The sequence below is a fragment of the Acartia tonsa genome, chromosome 4 (genome assembly GCF_053477335.1).
Source record: "Acartia tonsa isolate MP-2025a chromosome 4, ASM5347733v1, whole genome shotgun sequence".
In the NCBI taxonomy this organism is placed as follows: Eukaryota; Metazoa; Arthropoda; class Copepoda; order Calanoida; family Acartiidae; genus Acartia; species Acartia tonsa.
The window spans coordinates 9481213-9503696 of NC_137263.1; the positions used below are offsets into that span (position 1 = coordinate 9481213).

Here is a 22484-nt window from a genome sequence, read left to right on the forward strand (position 1 = left end):
TTATAATTTTAATTCATGTCATTAGCACCATTCTTTACAATTTTAAATCAAAGATTCAAATTTTAGGATGTAAATTCATTTATGATATGTAAACATTAAGAGAATTAGTTCCATGAGGAGCATTTTATGAAAAATTTGTAAATATTTTCATTACAACAAGAAATGAATCAATTTGTTTTAAACAATATTGAAAAAAGTAACAATTACCTAGTTATCAAAATAGTTTGAGTTTATGCAATGATGGCAAAAATGCGCTGCAGCAGTTCATTTTATTTATTAACCATCTATTCTAACAACCTTTAATTTACATAAAAAGGGGGGGGGCGAAAGTGACACTTTTTGAAACCAAAACTAAAAGTCAAAGGAACTTAACTAAAAAATAGTTACAGGTCTGAGATTTTGCATGGCAGTTGCTTTAAAGGGGTACAATATGGAACTGTGAAGAAACGGCGGCGCAACCGCCGAAAACTGCCGAGAAAAGGCAAAAAAAATTCGGCGGGAAACGGCGGTTTTCGGCGGTTACGCCGCCGTTTCTTCACAGTTCCATATTGTACCCCTATAAAGCAACTGCCATGCAAAATCTCAGACCTGTAACTCTTTTTTTAGTTGAGTTCCTTTGTTGACTTTTAGTTTTGGTTTCAAAAAGTGTCACTTTCGCCTCCCCCCCCCCCCCCCCTTTGCAAGATAACTATGGTAAGTAAATAGGTAAAATCTTTATAAAATGAATACCCATCATGAAACTATTCTTTACATAATGTGTTTTATTCAATATGTTAAATTATTGTGAAAGCATTGATCTTGAAATAATCATCTGCATCACTTGATTTGTTCCTTCTAGAATTTGGTTCACTCGGATGTCTCGTAGGAACTGTTCAACTGGGTAATCCTTAACAGAATGAAACTTGAATTAAACTCAATTAGTGAATACTGAATAAGATCATATGCAAATGACCTTTTATTGAAGGAAAGACGAACGTACAAATCTTAGTTAGATTAGATGCACTTAAATCATAATTAATATTTACCCAAGAAAAGTAAACGAGATAATATTACCTTCAAATATCCATATCCACCATGTAGCTGTAGAGCCGTGTTCACAACTTCAAAACAATTCTCAGTGGCGAAGAACTTTGCCATGCTGCAGAGAGACACGGTATCAGGATGCTTGGAGTCGAGAGCACGAGCTGCATTACGGACCATAGCCCTGGAGGCAACAAGTTTGGTTCCCATTTGTGCCAGTTGGAATTGATTGTACTGCATATCAGAAAGTGCCATGCCAAATTGTTTTCTAACCTATCAAAAAACGATATCATTTAAATTACAGAGTCTTAAAATGGTTAGGATGGGAGAGAAGATGGCGAAAAAACCATTTTAAAAAATATACTTCATAACACAGAAGAACAGAGCAAAAAAAGAAGATGAAGAAGTACTGGTATTTGCACAACATCTGAGTTAGGGAATGAGAATGTCTTTCCCCCTTCCCTGTTTACCAATTTAATTATTTTACGATTTATTACAATAACAACCTTTTACAATAATATCTTTAAACCTCATCAAGAAGCCAAAAAAATCACCTTGGTATGTTCTTTTGTAACTTCTAGGCATCTCTCAGCGGCTCCAAGAGAGGTGCTGGCAATGTTAATTCTGCCTCCATTCAAACCAGACATGGCAATTTTAAATCCTTCACCTAAATATTGATTGTAATGTCAAATGTCAAACAAAAATGTTTTATTTAATTAAAAATTTTGCCTTTGATGGCTCATATGCTGCACAATGTTAGATAGCTAAGTTATCAGTAAAGACTTAGTTAATTACCCCCCAAAAAAGTGTTAATTAGGCTAATGACTTGGTTGCAGTTAGAGGCTTAAATTTCAATTACATACCTTCGATACCAATAATATTTTCAGCTGGAACCTCACAATCCTCGAAAATAACTGCTCTGGTTGGCTGAGAATTCCATCCCATCTTGTTCTCCTTCTTACCAAAGCTGAGACCAGGCATACCTTTCTCAACCAGTAGGCAGGATATACCCTTGGGCCCTGCTCCTCCAGTTCTACACATAACAAGATAAACATCGGTGTCCCCTCCCCCGCTAATAAAAGCTTTGGATCCATTCAAGATAAATTTATTTCCTTCCCTCCTGGCAATAGTGGATAAAGACGCTGCGTCGGATCCAGATCCTGGCTCTGTGAGACAGTAACTTCCAAGTTTCTCCATGGTGGCCATGATAGGCACCCACTTTGAGCGCTGGGACTCGTTACCATAGGTATCAATCATCCAGGTCACCATGTTATGGATAGTCAAGTAGGCTGCGGTTGAAACACATCCTGTTGATAGGGCCTCAAAAATGATGGAAGCGTCCAACCTGGACAAACCTGTGCCTCCATATTCATCAGATGTGTAGACAGCACCAAAGCCAAGCTCAGCTGCTTTTCTCAGAGTGTCCACGGGGAAAATGCTTTCTTGGTCCCATTTAGCCATGTTGGGATACAACTAAATAATTAATTACATTTATAAATAAATTAATTTAAAAAGTACATGTACATATATTTAGCTAGTCTTATTTAGAGATTTTAAAAATAATTGAATAAGGGGGGGGGGGGGGAAGTTCTGACACATTTGCGTAAACGGTGAGTATAGGCTTTATCTTTGGACTGAGAGGATAGGTTATTAGGGATAAAATCATTCTTAAATGATAAATTTCCCCCAGATTTAAGATTTTTTGGATAGGCCTCCAGTTCCGGAGCTCCAGGCCTCCAGGTGGATTCTGTACAGGTAAAAATGAAAAAAAAAATTTTTTTTTTAAGTTAAAAATCAACTTATAAAACAAAATATGCATATTTTTTCTTCAAATATGTGAATAATATTAAAAAAGATGCATATTTTGTTTTATAAGTTGACCTGTAACTTTAAAATTTTTTTTTTTTTTTTTCAATTTTACCTGTACAGAGACCACCTGGAGGCCTGGAGCTCCGGAACCTGGAGGCCTATCCAAAAAATCTTAAATCTGGGGGAAATTCATCATATAAGAATGATTTTATCCCTAATAACCTATCCTCTCAGTCCAAAGATAAAGCCTATACTCACCGTTTACGCAAAAGTGTCAGAACTTCCCCCCCCCCCCCTTAAAATACAACTAACTTAAATAAAATCTACATACCTCATTATTGGCAAAATCAAGGGCAAGGGACTGAAATTCTTTTTGTTCGTCTGAAAGTCCAGCGCTGATATCCAGGCTAGTAACGACAGGGACCCCACCACTCGCCATCATTCCCTCCATCTCGGAGGGGATGGATTTAGTGGCAGCATTACGTACACACGACACACCAAGTCTATGTGCGTTCAAAAATAGCCTTGGTGCACTTGACATTTCTTTAAAACTAATATTATTAATCCCTCTGAAAATGAATTATAAAATGGCAATTTGTTAACAAATGTATTTACAAAATACGAAGAATTGCGCTCAAAGCGCGCATACCGCTGCATATTTTCAACTGTTGCCAGATGCATTTTGGCACTCGGCCAAAAACAAGGAATTTTGACGTAAGTAAGGAATATATAATGAAAAAAATTATTACACATACATCTTGAAATGAGACGTCTTAAATATATTTTATAATAATCACACATAATTTCAATTTGAGATAAAAAAATGTCTATTAATTCATACAAATAACAAGAAATTTACATTAATTTCATCGAAATAGTTACTAAAATGTTAATACACTAAGTTAGAATTTTATAATATATAAAAATCAATAAAATACTTAATTAAATTTAAATGATTAAATAATTCCACATAATATTTATTTGTATAAGTGAAATTATGTACTTATTTTCATGTTATATTCCACTTTTCCATTTGCTCAAGATTATTTCCATAGCTAAGTTTTATCTTCAAAGGCAGCTTAAACTAAAAAATAAAGCTTTTCAACAATGGAATATGAATTAATTTTTTAAGTTTACGTGGGTAATAAATTCTATATATAGATATTCTAGTCGCTTCACCTCTAGTATCTAGGTTTTTTTTTCATAAGGCATTTTCTCATAAAAGAATGGAGGGCTTAGTGAAGGAGGCTAAACTGTTCGCTACACGCAAACAGACAGACATCCTTTTACTTTTATACAAGGACAAGATAGAGGTATCCTCCCCCCTCCCCCCAAAAAACATCAGACCCTTTTGAATTTAACTTCACTGAAAAGGCAAGCCATATCGGTTCAGTGGTAGGCGATATCTTTCGGCAAAGACAAACATACATCCTGTTGTTATAGTAATATAGGTTGTATACTTTAAACATTGATGTATAATCGTACCTGAACATCAGATGGAAAAATAGATGGTTTATCTTGAAGAGTGAAGCGAACCTTTTCTATGAACTCCTCCAGTTTTGATGTCTGGAAAGATGTTTGGGATGATTAAATGAGCAGCAGTCTTTTGTGAAAAATATTTTTTTTAAGCGAAGCTTTTCTATAATTAGGGTGTGTCCGTCCGTCCGGAACGGGTAGCGTTTTTCGTTAATTTAGTCATGTTAGAATTGTCCTATCGATTTTAAACTTTGCATGATAATTCATGTAGTAGTTAAGAACAATTTAGAAAGCGTAGCAACTCTGTAAACGTTACCAGAATGTCCGAACGTCCATTTTAACAACAAATTTTTATGTGATACAATGTTATGGGCGAGGCATTTCTATAATTAAGTCTAAATATGTAAGTAGGTCTTTAAACATTATCCTGTATTTAATCAGTTTTCCATGAAATTTACTTACATATTTGTGGAGACTTTTACACATTTATATTCTGATTATTCAGTTCTGACACTCTACAAGTGTAAATGTTGGTTTGTCCTCCCATTTCAGAGCTTCTCTTTTATGGATGTTGTACTCCTTGTTTTAATCTTACAATATTAGGTACAAACATTCTCCAATTTATCATATGGATAATCTGGCATAATTTCTTGCTTTTTTTAGTTTTTAATTAAGATCTAGGAGAGCCTATAGTAGAGGCTATAGATAAAAGTTATTTTCTAAATGTTGGGACAATGGGGGGAAGTGTGCTGTATTTAACATGTTGGTTCGAGTTATTACAACAGTGACCTGAATATTCAGTTGTAAAAATCAAATCAAGTTTAAATGATAAATATTAATCTTTTCAAAAAGAAAGAGTTGTAAAAAATGATTAAGGGGGGGGGGGGGAAGTTCTGACACATTTGCGTAAACCTGGTGTATAGGCTTTATCTTTGGACTGAGAGGATAGGTTATTAGGGATAAAATCATTCTTATATGATAAATTTCCCCCAGATTTAAGCTTTTTTGGATAGGCCTCCAGTTTCCGGAGCTCCAGGCCTCCAGGTGGTCTCTGTACAGGTAAAAATTAAAAATAAGATTTTTTTTTTGAAGAGTTAGAGGTTAACTTATAAAACAAAATATGCTTCTTTTTGATTGTTATTCACATATTTGAAGAAAAAACATACATATTTTGTATCATAAGCTGACATCTAACTCTTAAAAAAAATTTTTTTTTCATTTTTACCTGTAGAGAGACCACCTGGAGGCCTGGAGCTCCGGAACCTGGAGGCCTATCCAAAAAATCTTAAATCTGGGGGAAATTCATCATATAAGAATGATTTTATCCCTAATAACCTATCCTCTCAGTCTAAAGATGAAGCCTATACACCAGGTTTACGCAAATGTGTCAGAACTTCCCCCCCCCCTTAGATTTCTTGATAACAACTTTGTGTGTATACCTTGACTTCCCAAACAATTTCATCATGAACAAGCAATAAAGGGTTTGCATCTATTCCCTCCAGATCTTCTTCAGATCTGATGAGTCCCCTCTTCATGATATCAGCTCCCGTGCCTGAAATATTGATAATGATCTTACAAACAAGATTAGTTTCCATCAAAACTTAAGCCTTTTGAAATAAACAAGGATGGCTAAAAACTTTTGGATAAAAGCTTACTATAACTTCATGTAAAATCTCCTTATACTTAATATTTTGGAGGATTTCAAATACAAATAATTCAAGGATTAACAATAATTTCCAATAAGAAAAAAAACAGAATTCTATTAAACCAACTTTCCATGAAATCCCACACTTATACCTTGTACAAGAAAATTGAAAGCTTGTCTCTGAGCCTGAATCTTGATGGCAATATTGTTAGAGTTGATGTGCGGGAAGCTTCTCTTGCGTCCGAACATGGTGATAAGGAAGCCTCGATTCTCGGCCCTCTGCACAACACTACGCTGGAAGGACCGAATCTAAAGTATTTCGATTTATTTATGTATATCTCTTTATATATTACTAGCGGTTTCGCTAGGGGCTTTGCCCCAAGAGGTAATAAAAAAAAAATATTTTTTTTTTAAATAAGTATTTCTGGTGCTGCCATTTTACGTGAAGTAACTGCCTTAAAAAAAATTTTGAGGGTGGGAAATTTTCATTTTGGGGTTGGGGGGGGTTGGGGTGTCCCCCAACCCCCAAGAAAATATCTTAAAACTACCACAGGACCAGTAGGTATATTCCCTGACGAGTAGAGCTTAATCGGTTCAGTGGTTACTGAGATCTTAAGCTTCAGACGGACAGACAGACGGATAGACAGACATCGTTCTACTTTGTATTATAGATTAGCTGAAATTATTTTCTAGGGGGGTTTAAATGGCATTGTGTTAGCTAACCATTATGAAAATTTTCAAAAACCATTTCACCTGCTTAAACTTTGAATAGAAACTGTTGATAATATGATGAGCCTGGTCCACATTAATGTCCAGAATTTCCGCCAGTTTCTGTTTGCCAGCCCCGTACATTAGGGCATACACAACATGCTTTGTTTTGGCTCTCTCAGCCTCACTGATACTAAAGCATTGAGCAATATTTGTAAGAATTATAATAAAGTTTCATGTTGGGAATAAATATAATCTTAACAATATACTCTAAATGAAGTACGTGTACAAGTTGTGCCCTCATGACATTACTAAACCAATATGGTACGCAACAAGTGCATGGTTGATTAGGAACAAAATTAAAGAGCCTTTATAACCCCTAACCCTCTAACCAAATAAATCATTAATAAGCGATCTATTTTATGCTAAATATCTAAGTTACAATTACTGGTGATTCGAATGCCACAAATGGTGCTACACAAATTATAGGCAAATACGCTCCAAACAATTTTTATCCTTAAAAACCTTAAACTAAGCGTTATGCATAAAGTGAGATGAATATTCATTACTGTCATTTTCGTTACACTTTAAAAATTCTTCAAATCATACCTGTCATATGGTTTGTCAATCCAGACAGCGGTCAGCTCTGTAAAAATATCTCTTTCTGTATTGATGGCTCTTAAAAGAATTGGATCTCCAGACAGGTGAGCCAGTATGCGCAATTCAATCTTTTAATTTTGTTGAATGTTTTATTCTTCTCTGTATGATGTATATCAGGGCTCGGCAACCCGCATATGCCAATAAAAACCCCTTTTGATGTTTGTCAGTTTAAGAAAGCTGTAAATGCAGCGGACAGACCTATATTTAAGAATGGCCGAGCTTCCTCTCCAAGCAATGTTGTTAACCATGATTTTAATTTTGTATAGCTATTGTGTTGGTGATTCCTTCCCCCAAAATACATAAAGGGACGGTATCCATTATTTCCCCACCCAAACTCTGTAAATATGGTAATTATTATGTTGCTGTTCCTTCCCCAATAATATATCAGGGGAGGGAACCTATTATCATCACATTTAACAAATCCTAATTCTGTAGATATTTAATTTAGTAATGTTAAACTTTTGTACCAATAATCTCTGAATATAACCTCTGTGTTACTAGGAATAGAAGCGAGGTTTTTCTACAGTTTAAACCAAGTAAAATCACGTCTGTACGTCGTTTCCGCAGCTTGGGACTATTACGCTAGATAAAGATGTCTACCTAAATAATATAAGAAGTTAAAAAAACGAACTAAATTTAATAAAATTAAAAGATAAGAAAAATCTCAAAAAATGTTGTATATTTTCAATATTCAAAATCGACAACGTTACTAACAAAACAAAACAAATTTCCTGTTCATAATCCGCAGCGACCAGAGAATAGCCAGGCCTGGCCACAAATGCTCGTCTTATATTTACACAGCCTTCAGTCAGATCGATGCCAGATTTTGGTATAGCCTACAAATTAAATGACATACTGTACATCCTAAAATCTAATTTGAACAGTTTTTTTCGGTCCACCCTGTATTTCCACAAAAACATAGATATCGTGTTATTTACAAACAAATGGACAAAATTGGTTTAAGTTTTAATTTATTGTTCAGAGAAACATTGGATAATTTTTTCTCTGTCAGTGGAATAGATCTACAATAGCTAAAATCATATACGCCTATGTAAGACCTTAAAATAAATAAAATCTCTGCAAAGGTGTACAAACATATGTAAGACAATCATAACTTTGTGTGATTCCACCTTTTTCTTATGAGAAAAAAATACCTGTAGGTTCGGTGATTCCGAGGTGATCCTGCCAGTAGCGGCACCCATCTGATCCCAGGTACAATGAACACTGCCTGTACTGCTGCAGTACTTCAACAGACCAGTTATGTAGGCTGTCTGACTTTTTATCAGCTGTCTGTGTTTCAAAATTAAACCTAGGCATTAAATTGTAAAAATAATATCACAAAGAAACATTGAACTATCTTAATAACGACAGTCATCAATGGAAAAGCATTAAATTAATAAGCTCTACCACATCCCTCCCTCTTATTCCTTATTATTAATTATACTATTACTATCTATATTACAGAGAGACTGACCGACCTTTTAAAGTAGCTCGGTTAATCAAAAAAACCTGGAATTTTGTGATGTGGAGCAAGTTTTTTAAGAACACTTTCACAGGTAGACTTTAATCCTCCTGCAGTGCTGCCAACAGTAATTCCATGCTTCACATCCAACTTCAAGCTGTCGTACAACAATTCTCTGACCTAGAAAAGTAAACACTGGTTTTAAATTTTTGTTTTGATCAGCATATTGAAACCACTTAAAAATGCAGGAGGAAACCCATTCTAAGTTTATTCAGTGTATAAACATATTGTTTAAATTAAAATTCTACGCCCTTCTACGAATCTACATGTACATGTTCAAGTTTGTCCCTTTTCTGTATTAAAGGGGGGGGGGGAAGTTTTGACACATTTGCGTAAACAGGGAGTATAGGCTTTATCTTTGGACTGAGAGTATAGGTTATTAGGGATAAAATCATTCTTATATGATGAATTTTCCCAAGTTTTAAGATTTTTTGGATAGGCCTCCAGGTTCCGGAGCTCCAGGCCTCCAGGTCCTCTCTGTACAGGTAAAAATAAAAAATAAATTTTTTTTTTTGAAGAGTTAGAAGTCAACTTAAGAAACAAAATATGCATTTTTTTCTTCAAATATGTGAATAACATTCAAAAATATGCATATTTTGTTTTATAGGTTGACTTCTAACTCTTCAAAAAAAAATTATTTTTTTAATTTTTACCTGTACAGAGAGGACCTGGAGGCCTGGAGCTCCGGAACCTGGAGGCCTATCCAAAAAATCTTAAAACTTGGGAAAATTCATCATATAAGAATGATTTTATCCCTAATAACCTATCCTCTCAGTCCAAAGATAAAGCCTATACTCCCTGTTTACGCAAATGTGTCAAAACTTCCCCCCCCCCCCCTTATTTGTGGGATAAAATAAATAATTTGTCTATTTGACCACAGAAAATAAAATCCAATTTAAGCAATTAATTAGGTAATATTATGCGATATGGTAGATTTTATGTTGTGCTGCATCTATTGTAAATAATATTCAACTCACATCTACAAATAATAAGAGCAAATTTTACCTGTTTTGAAGAGGATAGATTAAAGTTAGTACCAGCCAGGTCAATACATTCCTTTTCAACACTCTCAACCTCTTTGTTGATCATAGACCCAATTCTTTCCAGCTCGTATTTATCAACCTTCCAACAAATTAAACCTTGATTTCATGTCTTGTGGTATAATGATATATGCATAATCATATGCAAGAATAGAGAATTAAAAGGGAAAGAAGGATGACAACATCCATAAATAGTGAAGCACAAAAAATCATCATGGATGGACAAATGTACAAAGTAATTTAAAAGTATATGTTCAGTCGTCATTAACAGAAAGATAAGTCATAAATATCACGAAACCTTAATAAAAAAAATAGTATTTATATCTTTTGAAGCATGACCGACCGGTGAAGGACTAGGTAAAATTTAATACCAGATGCTCATTGATACAGCAAATCTTCATAAAACAATTCAGCTCCCTACCTTATATAGCATCCGAGAATTTTATATTTTCACAATAGCGTTACGGACGGACGGACAAAGTAAATTATAGAATAGACTCGCTCCTAAAAAAGCTTTACCTGAACACCATTTAGCTCCATATTAACCAGAACTGGCAGAATTTTACATTCAGTGTCCAGGAAGATTGATTTTAGTCCAGATGTTTCCAGCTTTTCTAACATCACCTTTCCACAAACAGACAAATCTTCAAGATCCTAAATGACATAAGGTAATTAACTTAGGGTTGGCAATCCGTATCCGAATCCGGGATCCGAAATCCGCCCAATTTTTGGTTCATTTTGGAATACGGATTCGAATCCGGAATCCGTTTTTTTTCGGATTCTTAATTGGTAGGCTAAAATTAGCGTCTTGAGTTTTTTCTTTTAATTCCCGCTTTTTGAAGGCAAAGATTATCATCATATAAAATTTTTTAAAATCTGATTCGATTCTCGCCTCTCGGAAGTGAATTATAGAGAACACCAAGAACATTAATTTTTAGGACCTATGTAGCACATAATTTTTAAATTTTTGTTCAAAAGCCTTTTAAAATATTGCTAGAATCCGGAATCCGAATCCGCCAAAATCCATTTTTTGGACGGATTCTTGTAAGAATCCGAATCCGGTCCAAAAATTTTATCATGTAAATCATGTATCGAGAACAACTCCAATGAATATCATACTACAGCAAGCTAAAAAATCACATAAGGTATAAAATGATTATGCAACCTCATAAAATGAAGCTCTTTATATTGCCTATAAAAATGATGCATATTAAATAGAATTATTCTAATATGACGTAATTCGGGATTTTTGGCCAAAAGTTTTTCGATTTTCCTCTTTTTTTTAGGCACTAATTTTAAAACTTTTGGCTGAAAAATCTAGAATTATTTCATATTAGAATAATGGACTGTTGTTATGAAACGTCATTTTTTTATAGGCACTATAAAGAGCTTCATGAAAAGTAGCTAAAATCATAGTATTATTATTAAAACTTTATTTCCTGAAAAAATGAGAACTAAAATAGCTGATAAGATAATATGCTTCATACAGATAAACAGACGGACGGACTTATATCGTTCTACTTTCTTATTATTGAAAAACAAAAAAAAATGTACCTGACAAATTTCTTGCTTAGTTCCAGAACCTTTTCTTTGCCTCTCTGGTGACAAGGCTCCAACACAATCCTTATAAGCAAAATAATAAAACATATTGTACAACATATGTAGTTTCAAAAAGCCAAAAAGAATAGTTATTTATCGCATCGTATTATAGACTTTCCGTAATCCGTATATATTAAAATGAAAAATAACAAAGATGACAACATCCATAAGTAGCGAAGCTCAAATATTATGATTGGATATTGGGGAAAAAATTATTATAGAGCAGTGTCATACAATAAGCATTAAACTTGATAAAATAGGGATATCATGACACCTTTAAAATCACGCAACCTTTAAAATCATAAAAACTTACAAATTTAGCATAAAAAATTATAGACAAAATAAAGTATAGATTAGATGGGCATATATCATAGAAATCTTCCCTAAAAATTTCAGCTGTCTATCTTGAAAAGGAGCCGAGAAAATCACGTTTACCCCACTTCGTGACTGACGGACAGACGGACGGACATTTCGAATTATAGAGTAGCTTCGCTACTAATAATACCTAATATTAAAACCAGTTTTGTTTAAATAATTTCAATATTTGTGTAAAATTGTCTGTAATTCGATGCTATAAATGAATTTTTAGTATGGTAAAGAACCGGTTCTAATCCAGTAATCGAGTAATATCAAGCATGTAAAACAATATACATGTAAGGGGGGGGGGGGGAGTTCTGACACATTTGCGTAAACCTGGTGTAAAGGCTTTATCTTTGGACTGAGAGAATAGGTTATTAGGGATAAAATCATTTTTATATGATGAATTTCCCCCAGATTTAAGATTTTTTGGATAGGCCTCCAGGTGGTCTCTCTAAAGGTAAAAATAAAAAAAAAAGAGTTTTTTAAGAGTTAGATGTCAGCTTATGAGACAAAATATGTATGTTTTTTCTTCAAATATGTGAATAACAATCAAAAGGACGCATACTTTGTTTTATAAGTTAACCTCTAACTCTTCAAAAAAAAAATCTTATTTTTAATTTTTACCTGTACAGAGACCACCTGGAGGCCTGGAGCTCCGGAACCTGGAGAATTTTCCAAAAAAGCTTAAATCTGGGGGAAATTTATCATATAAGAATGATTTTATCCCTAATAAAGAAATAAGGTTTTGCTTGTACCTGGAATGTTTTGTTTGTATTATCAGATTCAAGTAACCAACATCCAACTTGTAAATCCATTAGAAACAAATCTACAACAAGATTAGTTTTCATAAAAACTTATGTCTTTTATATAAAAAATATTTCAGTCCTACTTTTGTAAAGATAAACACTCCTACAGTACGCCAAAAAATTTTTTTTCAGAGGCTTAGTACATACAACAAAAAAATTTAAATCTGAAGAAAATGGCCAAAATTTGCAAAAATTTCAATGAGACTGACACAAATTTAGAAATAAATTACAAATAAAAGGGGAAGCAGGATTTTTCTCTTTGAACTTGCGGGTGCTACCCTTACTCATTATAACCTAACCTAACAAACTCACAAAAACTATCCTCCCCCTTTATTTTAAATTTATTTCAAACTACAGGGCATAGGCGTCCAAGGGGGGGGGGTAATGGGCCATTTGGCACCCCCAAACGATTTTGGGGGTGCCGTAGGCACCCCCAAAATTTTTTGAACAATACCCCCCCCAAAAAAAAAATTACCCCTACCTTGGGGGTGCCGTAGGCACCCCCAACGATTTTGGGGGGGGTATTTACCCCCCCCAAACCATTTTGGGGGGGGTAATTACCCCCCCAAAATAAATGTTCTTTAAAAAAAATTTTTTGAGGGGGGTATTTACCCCCCCCAAATTGAATGTTCTTAAAAAAAAAATTTAATAGTTTGATCATGTTTTATTTGCTTGGGCCTTTATAAGGGCTAAAACCATCCCGGGGATCTATGATGTAATTGTAAAGCACTGAAGATTCCATAAAATAGATACCTAACTAAATTAAATATTTCATTAAATAATGAAAAAGAATTTCTATAGGCGATTTCTTTTGGGAGGATGTCAGGGTGTCTCAAAACTAGTTATAAAACTTACCAGGACCTATAAGACGCTTCACTTTAAAGTATAATCATATTGGTTCATTGGTTAGTGAGTTAATTATTGTATTTTTATGTTCTAAAGAATGAGATACTACTATATATTTGAATAGTAGTGGCGCCCTTAGCATCTAAGAACTCGTGTTTTCTAAAGGGTAAAAAGGGAGGAGAAAAATAGCCTAAAACCACTCAAAGGATTGACCTATAATAGTGTGGAACCATCATGGGATCTATGTGAAGCTTTCCTAAAAAGGAGAACTCAGTATTAAAAGCAATGAAATCTGAAGCTATAGTCAAATAAACCTTACTTACTACTTTATGTTATAGGATATTAACTTAATAGATTAGGTAGGTGCTTTTTTTACATAATTAAATTACCCCCCCCAAAAATTTTACCCCCGGGGTAAATTAGTTTGGGGGGGGTAATTACCCCCCCCCCCAACAGATTTGGGGGGAGTATTTACCCCCCAACAGACTTTAGGGGGGGTAATTACCCCCCCCCAATCAAATTTTACCCCCGGGGTAAAAATTTTGGGGGAGGTAAAAAAAAATTTCAGCGCGCTTCGCGCGCCATTTTACCCCCCCCAAACACGAATTACCCCCCCCCGTAAAATTTTTTACCCCCCCCCCCCAAAAAAAGCTTGGACGCCCCTGCTACAGGGTAGAGTTTCTAGGCTCTTTGAGGGTAACCCGTAATAATTTAAAAATCCTATAACTTTGGTAGAAAAGTATCCAATTAAATGTAAATACAGTTATCACCTGGTGTTACAATAAAGTCAGAAATTGATTCTGTCAGAGATTTGAGCAAAGTTTTGGCATCATAGACAATCTTGCGAGGAACTGTTGCTGATAAAATCCGCCTGACAGCTTGAGATTTATCCAGAGGTATGTGCACAACTTGTACAGAACCATCTTCGTAAACAATTCTTGATATCAGTGACCTTATCACAAAAAGCATGAAATTCCTACGCTAATAAACAATTTATGTTCATGATTGATATTTCAAGATAGACATTACCAACTTATACTAAACTAACAATTGCTCCCTTTGCATCTGAGAGCTATAATTTTCTAAAACTTGAGACCATATAAAATAAAAAAAAATTGTTGGGTAGAAATAGAATCACTCAGTACACAGAAAGATTTGGGGCACAATCATTCATTATTTTCTCTGTTTCTCCTACAAACAAATGATTGTGCTCGTCCATTATGAAACTTCCTTGAGATTAAATAAATATTGATAAAACTTGGTAGACCAAAAGCCCACAGAAAAAGAAACTTTGTTTATGCTTTTCTTAGGTAAGGTTAAGCTTATGAGACTCTCAGGGCTAGTATCAAGCTTTTATATGGACCAACATGGTTAGGACTCCCTACAAATAATAGAAACACAATGAGAAAAAATAACATTACCTTGCCATCTTAGTCTCCATAGTGATGGCATTCTTGTCTCGAAAACTTGTAAAGTTTCCCTGGTAGGTCAAACAAAAACTAATTTCTTCACCACTTAAAATCTTTTCAAATTCTTCTTTCGTGACGTCATCAAAGCTTTTCATATTTTCCATTGATTTAGATTTTTTGCTAAAAATTAAACTTATTATTCATCTGATCAGCTTAGAAATAATATCATTAAAAAAAATATCAAATGTTTTGTTAATTTCAAACTTACAATAAAAGAATATAAAACCTTTTAATCCCTGCATTGTTTTCGTCTAAGTTTTGGTTGTTTTCCTTCATTTTACCTAAAATTACTTCATTTATTTCATGTTTTAGTAGAGTGCTATCCCGAACCTTGTTTTTAATGAAGCAAATAGATATCAGTTGCTTTTCCTCCAAGTGCCTTTCGATTACTGACCCCCCTCCCCTAACCCCTCCGCATAGTTTTGAAAAAAATTGCAACTAACTTCTGATTAGTTAGGTTAAAATTGTAGGTATTATCTTTAAACATTTGTAAAAATTCTACCTTTTTCCTGTTTTGATCCATTTTTCTTCATTTTTAATTTAATTTTTTCATACAAAGGAACTTTATGTTCATCTTTTATATGCGACAATTTTGTATTATCTAATTCATTAGATGAAGAATCAGATGTTGTATTATTGTTCCTTATTACAGTATTTTCTTTTAGTTCATCTTCTATGGCGTCTATTCTTGAACTTATGTATTCATCTAATATAAAAAGTTTAAATTTATACACAACCTTTTTAAAAGCGAAGCTTTTCTGTAATCAGGAGCTCTGTCTGTGCGTCCGTCCGTACGAAACGGTTAGCCTTTGTCATCCTTGTTGAATCTTAGAAAATTGGGGCGAAAAAAAAATTTGTGATAAACGTGCGAAATTATCTAAGAAATATACAGTTTTGAATACCTACACCAAAATTATATATTTTGTACTTTTGAATGTTGTTTGACGTATCTATTATAGTTTTTTTTTCCATTAACTAAAGATTGAAAAAAAAACTTGCCTATTGTATCGTTGAGACTATCTGCAAGTTGTTGATTCAAATCCTTCAATATTAAACATTTTTTAGATATAAATATTTGTAACGATTAAATTTGAAGACCACTGACTGACTTCTACAAAGTGTACAAAATGAAACGAATAAGATTATTTCTTATATACATGTAGTAGGGAATTCTGCTAGTTATGCGTATGTGGAGCGAGCAACGAATCGAACTAACCTCTGAACCGATATGATTCTCCTTTATAGTGCAGATTTACATAGATCCAGAGAAGGGTTGCAAGCTTTTAGATGAAGGGTACCACTATCCCCCAAAAGAGAAATTGACTCTTGAACATGAACACGGTAAACTTTTTAAAAAAATATTTTAAGACTAAAGTTTAAAATACGAGGTTGACTCACTACTCCCCCCCCCCCCCACACACACACACACTCCCACCTTCACTCGAGTTGGTTTGTAGAAGCTTTAAAAATAAAAAAAAAGTTTACAGTGTTATTTTTCCTATTGTAGAATTATAAGAATAAAATGAGTTATGGCAAAGATAATACCTCAATTGGAGAAGAGGATTTGAATGCCATTGGAGATTTAAATGCAATGGCTGTAGGTGAGTTTGGTGGAGAAGCTGACTGTATTGTTACTCTTGACTCATAGCTTAAGATAATACATATTTAAAGGATCCAATAAAATTTTATTTAAAAAAATAAGAACTTTAAAGGCTAATAGCGACCAAGCTGCTAAACTTACAAATTAATTTTGCACATAATTTTAACTAGCATAAGAAGGCCACCGAAAATTTGAAAAATTAAATACTCACTAATGCATAGTTATTTCGCCGCAAACATATACAACGCCTGTTTTCTATAGCCAGGCGTTTCATATGAATGGAAGAAATTCAAGGTCTTTGTTGAAAGATTCCAGAAACATTTTATTTCGGTTTGTACAAATAACATTTTTTCTTATATTATTTTATGGAGTTTGTAGGGTCAACGATAGAGGAATGTTACAAATGGAAATAGATTAAATTACCGTGATTTGTTTTCCAGATTATTTCCGGTATCAATTTTGTGCTTTTTTGAGGAAACTTGTTGAGTACACTGGAATTCACTTTCTTGTGAGAGGCTGCTCAGATCCATTTCAAAATCTAGATTAAAATTAACTTTAGTTATACCAGAAATGATATTTTTATGATTTCTAAAACCCAAGTTAAGCCTTCCAGAAAATGAGGGAACGATTGTTTTATATTTGCATGGAAGTTTGTACTGGTCCAGGGCAGGATTTAGGCTATTAGGTTGGGGAAAGGGGTATCGTACCTACCACATCGATAAAAAATCTAAGTACATAAAATGAGGCAATGCCATTATTTCCCTAAGAAGTAAACCAAAATACCTGGAGATTCTGGATTTAAGCAGGTCTGATCTTCATTATCCATCTTTCGTTTGCCTTGCTGCTGTAGCCCTGGCATGACTGGCGTTGCAGGAACAATCTTTCTAATCTGACTTTCCTCATAACCAATATCCTCCAAGATGGAGGACAGGGACAGACACTCAAATCCTTGACTGGAGGTTGGTCTGGGTGTCAGCTGACTCATGGACACTGACGCCACTGGAGTGGCTGTGCCAGTTTTGCTGTTGTGAAACTTTGGAACTGTAATGCTTGATTGCGTGGGCGTAGCAGACAATATTCTTCTGGAGGAGAAACTTGACCGTTTAACTGGAGTTATTGAAGAAGGGGCGAGGAAGCTTAATGCTTCAGTTACTCTGGGCTGTGTCAAGGTGTTCATTGGCTCTATGTTTTTATTATTCTGGGTTTCTCGTACACACTCAATTTTGGCATCAAGTTGGTTTTTTGTTTTCTTTATGTTTCCTTTTTTGCTTAGTGGCTGAGGTATCTTTTTAAAGGGATAATTTTGACTGTTAGATTTCTCTAGCAACGTTTTATTGCCATCTTTATCATTGATTTCAAGTATGTTATCATTAGCTGTTGGAGCTTCACTTGATTTATGATTATCCTGACTCATAAGACTACTTCCAGATGTTGTAGGTTTAAATTTAAATTTTTTGGCAGGTTTATCTTGTTCAGTTTTATCTGCAGGCATAACTTGTGAATCAAGATCATCCATATCTTGAGTGTTGAAATCAATATCAAATATTGAGGTAACTGGTCTTGTATTTTCTAATTTCAAGGGTTCCTTAACCCTGTCAAAATTTAAAACACATTTATTTTTTGTTTTATATGTCGTTAGAGTTAAAGAGTGTATAGTCATCCAGAGATGGACAAGGGACTATATAATAATATGACACAGTCAATACCTAAAAGTGTATACTTAAGGACAATAGGTTTATGGACTATTATCATAACCATTTATACCAGGTACACCATACACATATAAAATACACTCTATAAGAATCACAACTAATCAATCTAAAGCTATTTTTCAGTATTTTAAAGAAGAAAACATAATAATGAAATACGAAAAAAAAAATTAAAATCAGCTGTAAAATATTTAGTAAATGTACTATTTTCACGACATAACAATGTGTCAATTCAAAGCAAAATAGCACTTAATATATTTTTCTCTATGCAGTTGTTTTTGCGAGTGTTTGTGTAAACATTTTGGTCTGTTGAAAGACAGTTTTAAGGTATGACGGACGTGCAAATATCTAATAGTAGCTGCGCTACCAAAATAAATAAAATATTCAACGAATACCTGACTCTGTCTTGCTTTTTCAGCTGTTGAAAAATATTCTCAAATTCATCATCATTATCATCCTCAGTGGATACATTAACATTATTAATGAGATTTTCAGTATCATTTTCAAGCTTTTCTGAGGGCATAGACTCTTTACTAGCTTTAATTTTGGCGCAATCTTTTACAGCTGATTGTTGAATACGTTCATCATCTGGTTTTAATGAAATGCTGGATACTGATCCATTTTCATCCGAGCATCCATCCTCTACAAAATTTGATGGACAATTTATAAAACAATGACAATTGAATACGTAACATTGATAAATTATTTGAGAATTTAGGTTATTTATAGACATGTCGGTGGGTGCTAAGAATGGTTTTAGAATATATGAGGATATCATGACAGGGGACAACTTGTCGTCAATTTAGGATGCTAACATGGACACCATTTATTGGTCTGTTCGTTCATCCAGTAGAAGGGGAAGGAATGGGGTAAAGGGGGTTCGATATTTTAGCAAGCTACAAGTTAGATTTTATTAGAGTACATGATAATCTGGTGGCAATCCGTTTGTCATGGGAAACAAGCTAAAGGAAAACCGAGAGACAATTAAATTGATAAAAAGGGGGGGGGGGGGCGGGGGGAGTTCTGACACATTTGCGTAAACCTGGTGTATAGGCTTTATCTTTGGACTGAGAAGATAGGTTATTAGGGATAAAATCCTTCTTATATGATGAATTTCCCCCAGATTTAAGATTTTTTGGATAGGCCTCCAGGTTCCGGAGCTCCAGGCCTCCAGGTTGTCTCAGTATAGGTAAAAATTAAAAATAAGATTTTCTTTGAAGAGTTAGAGGTTAACTTATAAAACAAACTTTGCTTCTTTTTGATTGTTATTCACATATTTGAAGAGAAAATATACATATTTTGTCTCATAAGCTAACATCTAACTCTTTTAAAAAATTTTTTTTTCATTTTTACCTGTACAGAGACCACCTGGAGGCCTGGAGCTCCGGAACCTGGAGGCCTATCCAAAAAATCTTAAATCTGGGGGAAATTCATCATATAAGAATGATTTTATCCCTAATAACCTATCCTCTCAGTCCAAAGATAAAGCCTCTACACCAGGTTTACGCAAATGTGTCAGAACTCCCCCCCCCCCCCTTTAATTTAGGTGTTTTCTTATGTTTAAAATATTTTTAAAATTTCAATTACCTCTAAAAAGCAAATGGTCGTCCTGGGGAAAAGATTCATCCAAGCTTGTCATTGACATTGAGGTGTCTTCACTACTTTCATTTCCGTGCGTATTTCTAGGATTTCTTTGATCTGTTCTCATTCTTGTTTCAAATATGGCTTTTCTATTTTGTCTCAAAATAGAATTTTCAAAGTTTCTGAGTAAAGTTGCGCCATGATGGAAGTATTTGTAAAATTTCGCGCCCAAATCTGATACCTCCTAGTAAAACCAATTTATGTTCATGAATATCTTATTTGTTCTTTTTATTTAAATTTAAAAAATCAAAGCCGCGGCCACAAACAATCAGTATTAAAAAAGAAATAGGACAAAAAATCCTTTTGGATTCTTATCCTAAATGTGTGTCTGTTTGTCTTTGTATACTGAAAGATCTCGCTAACCGCTAAACTGATATAGTTCTCCTTTACAGTGTAGCTTTCCTTAGGTCCTTGGAAGGTTTATGACCATTTTTGGGGAGGGTACGAGTATGACCACCCTCCCAAGAGAAATCGCCCCTAAATAAATTCCCCTCCACCCCCAATTTTTCTACCTTTAATTGTTAAACTAAATTTGAAAGAGGGGGGGGGGGGGAGGGTCGACTTTACCCCCTACATACCAAAAGTGCAAAGATTAACCGCTTGTTTCAAATATTGCAAGAGCCACGCCTCAATTTTACTAATTAACTAGAGACATGTAGAGTGATAGGTCATCACAAAATTTAAAAATTAGGTAGTGAAAAATTAACTTCTTCTTGGCTGTTCAATTTCATGGGATTATATCAAAGCATTTATCACTTTTTGTTATTTTTACCCTGCAACTAACTTCCTGGCGACTTGGATACAGAATTGCAGTTAGTATGCATGAAAGTCAGAAGACTGAATGATGATAGCGAAGATTCTTTATTCGTCAGCTCTTATGTCTCTACCAACTGTTTTCTTTATATAATCTCCCCTCCCTTTCATTCTTCTCTTTATATTTGACATTTTCGATACAACCAATAAACATTAAGTATGGAACCTGTTTAGGGAGGCTATCAGTGTCAGTTGTATCCAGGTATTGTTCTGGAGAGGAACCAGACAGCAACTCAATTCCATTCTCATTTATTCTCACCAACAAATCATTTTCTTTCAATTTCATCTGTATTAAGAAAAATGGTAACATAAAATTCTGATATGTCATGTTTTTGCTCGATATTTTATGTACTTTATACAATTTAATCGTAAATCAAGGAAAGTAATTTTTTTGCCTCTAACAGGCCTAACAACCAAATACCAAGTGGAGCCAATTTCACTTTTTCTATCTGTAACACCCAACAGACAACCAACTCTTTGACTACACGACCCCTTGTATGTTAGTCCTAACTGTGCATGGTACTGAATTGCGCCTATTTTGGGCCAAGTCATTCGCCCTACTATTGTTGTCGCGCATCTGATATAACAGCAGTAGGGAACATCTTTAGTTATAACGATGCGGTGTTGAGCCGAGATTCGAACCAATCGCCTCCCAAACGACAAGCGGATGCACTACGTATTAATACACAGATAAAAAATAGAGTGAACTGGATAATTTCACAATAAAAGAACTTTTTAAATATTGATAATAGACGATTTCTAAATAATACTTTATTGTTACAGTTGAATAATGCCAAGTATGAAATCAACAGGACAATTTTAACATGCCTAAATTAATAATATTAGCTATTACGGACGGACAGACCGAACATGATTACGTAAATCCATCGCTTTAAAAATGTACGTTGTTTTTCATTCATCTACAATTAATTTCATCTGCATTATAATTTTTATAATTCCCCCAAAACATTTGTAAATAAGAGAAGGAAAGTATGAAAGTAAAGCCGGGGGAAAAAGAAAGCCTCTACAATAGGAAGAAAGTTTTATACTTATTTACATACAAAATATTGGTTATTATACTATTCCTAACTACAAAACTATATAAATAATATAATAATAGAGTGAAATCACATATGAATTAGGTTTACGTATATTAAAAAAGAAGTCATTTCAAGTGCGTTAAGTCTAATTTTATTATTTATACTTTTACATAAGAACTTAAATTTTACATTGCATTGGTAATGATTTCTAAAATATAAGAGGCAATTATAAAACATATATGCAATAACTCTAAGCGTCTATATTGAAGCAAAAGCTTTTTATTTAAAAATCCTACTCAGACTTTGTAAATAAATCTAATAATGTTTATTGCTGTTTATACATTAAGAGATATAAGTTTTCCGGAATTGTAATGTAGGGAGTAGATTTGAAATCTGCATCAAATTTTAAGGATTTTTTATAAAATTCGTTTTTTGTATAATTCTTTATCTAAAAGCGGAAATACAAATTAAGTTAATTAATTTTGGCATCTGTGATTGGTGGATTTGAAAAATCTGCGCTCTGATTGGATGTCGTACATCATTCAACCAATTAGAACGCAGGTAGTTTAAAATCCACCTATCCTATTGGTCAAAATTAATTAACTTAAAATGTATTTTCGCTTTTAGATAAAGAATTTTACAAAAAACGAATTTTATAAAAAATCCTTAAAATTTGATGCAGATTTCAAAATTCCGGAAAACTTATATCTCTTATTATACA

At 34.0% G+C, this 22484-nt stretch overlaps 3 protein-coding genes across 3 annotated transcripts; all 3 read right to left on the reverse strand.

Annotated features, from left to right (window-relative positions):
- Positions 1 to 680: 680 nt before the first annotated feature.
- LOC145315981 (isobutyryl-CoA dehydrogenase, mitochondrial-like) lies at positions 681 to 3398 on the reverse strand. Its single transcript, XM_080156226.1, has 5 exons — positions 3161 to 3398; positions 1884 to 2493; positions 1575 to 1687; positions 1054 to 1293; positions 681 to 886 (listed from the first exon to the last, which is right to left on the reverse strand). Exons 1-5 carry the CDS (start codon positions 3368 to 3370, stop codon positions 779 to 781), a joined length of 1281 nt encoding a protein of 426 aa, XP_080012352.1. The 5' UTR covers positions 3371 to 3398; the 3' UTR covers positions 681 to 778.
- On the reverse strand, positions 3398 to 7543 carry LOC145315982 (DNA polymerase nu-like). Its single transcript, XM_080156227.1, has 6 exons — positions 7268 to 7543; positions 6704 to 6851; positions 6103 to 6259; positions 5745 to 5857; positions 4315 to 4395; positions 3398 to 3913 (listed from the first exon to the last, which is right to left on the reverse strand). The coding sequence occupies exons 2-6, from the start codon at positions 6800 to 6802 to the stop codon at positions 3839 to 3841; spliced, it is 525 nt and encodes a 174-aa protein (XP_080012353.1). The 5' UTR covers positions 6803 to 6851; positions 7268 to 7543; the 3' UTR covers positions 3398 to 3838.
- Positions 7246 to 21005, reverse strand: LOC145318323 (uncharacterized). Its single transcript, XM_080159626.1, has 19 exons — positions 20890 to 21005; positions 19857 to 20094; positions 18665 to 18911; positions 17344 to 18152; positions 16984 to 17098; positions 16506 to 16608; positions 15960 to 16002; positions 15463 to 15666; positions 15187 to 15241; positions 14913 to 15080; positions 14262 to 14443; positions 12595 to 12665; positions 11435 to 11503; positions 10400 to 10534; positions 9846 to 9962; positions 8828 to 8960; positions 8473 to 8627; positions 8033 to 8154; positions 7246 to 7336 (listed from the first exon to the last, which is right to left on the reverse strand). The coding sequence occupies exons 2-19, from the start codon at positions 19975 to 19977 to the stop codon at positions 7246 to 7248; spliced, it is 2940 nt and encodes a 979-aa protein (XP_080015752.1). The 5' UTR covers positions 19978 to 20094; positions 20890 to 21005.
- Between the last annotated feature and the right edge of the window lie 1479 nt (positions 21006 to 22484).

What these genes read in the sequence shown, in the direction of transcription:
- LOC145315981 (XM_080156226.1), bottom strand. Translation starts at nt 3,370, where the DNA reads ATGTCAAGTGCACCAAGGCTATTTTTGAACGCACATAGACTTGGTGTG. An exon ending in TTGATTTTGCCAATAATGAG is followed by an intron (nt 2,494 to 3,160) that starts GTATGTAGATTT and finishes TTAATTATTTAG; the next exon opens with TTGTATCCCAACATGGCTAA. An exon ending in GTGGATATGGATATTTGAAG is followed by an intron (nt 887 to 1,053) that starts GTAATATTATCT and finishes CATTCTGTTAAG; the next exon opens with GATTACCCAGTTGAACAGTT.
- LOC145315982 (XM_080156227.1), bottom strand. Translation starts at nt 6,802, where the DNA reads ATGTACGGGGCTGGCAAACAGAAACTGGCGGAAATTCTGGACATTAAT. An exon ending in TCTATTCAAAGTTTAAGCAG is followed by an intron (nt 6,260 to 6,703) that starts GTGAAATGGTTT and finishes GAAATACTTTAG; the next exon opens with ATTCGGTCCTTCCAGCGTAG. An exon ending in AAATTGTTTGGGAAGTCAAG is followed by an intron (nt 4,396 to 5,744) that starts GTATACACACAA and finishes ACATCTTTCCAG; the next exon opens with ACATCAAAACTGGAGGAGTT.
- LOC145318323 (XM_080159626.1), bottom strand. Translation starts at nt 19,977, where the DNA reads ATGAGAACAGATCAAAGAAATCCTAGAAATACGCACGGAAATGAAAGT. An exon ending in TGACTTTATTGTAACACCAG is followed by an intron (nt 12,666 to 14,261) that starts GTGATAACTGTA and finishes ATCTTGTTGTAG; the next exon opens with ATTTGTTTCTAATGGATTTA. An exon ending in TGGAGCTAAATGGTGTTCAG is followed by an intron (nt 9,963 to 10,399) that starts GTAAAGCTTTTT and finishes ATTTGTTGGAAG; the next exon opens with GTTGATAAATACGAGCTGGA.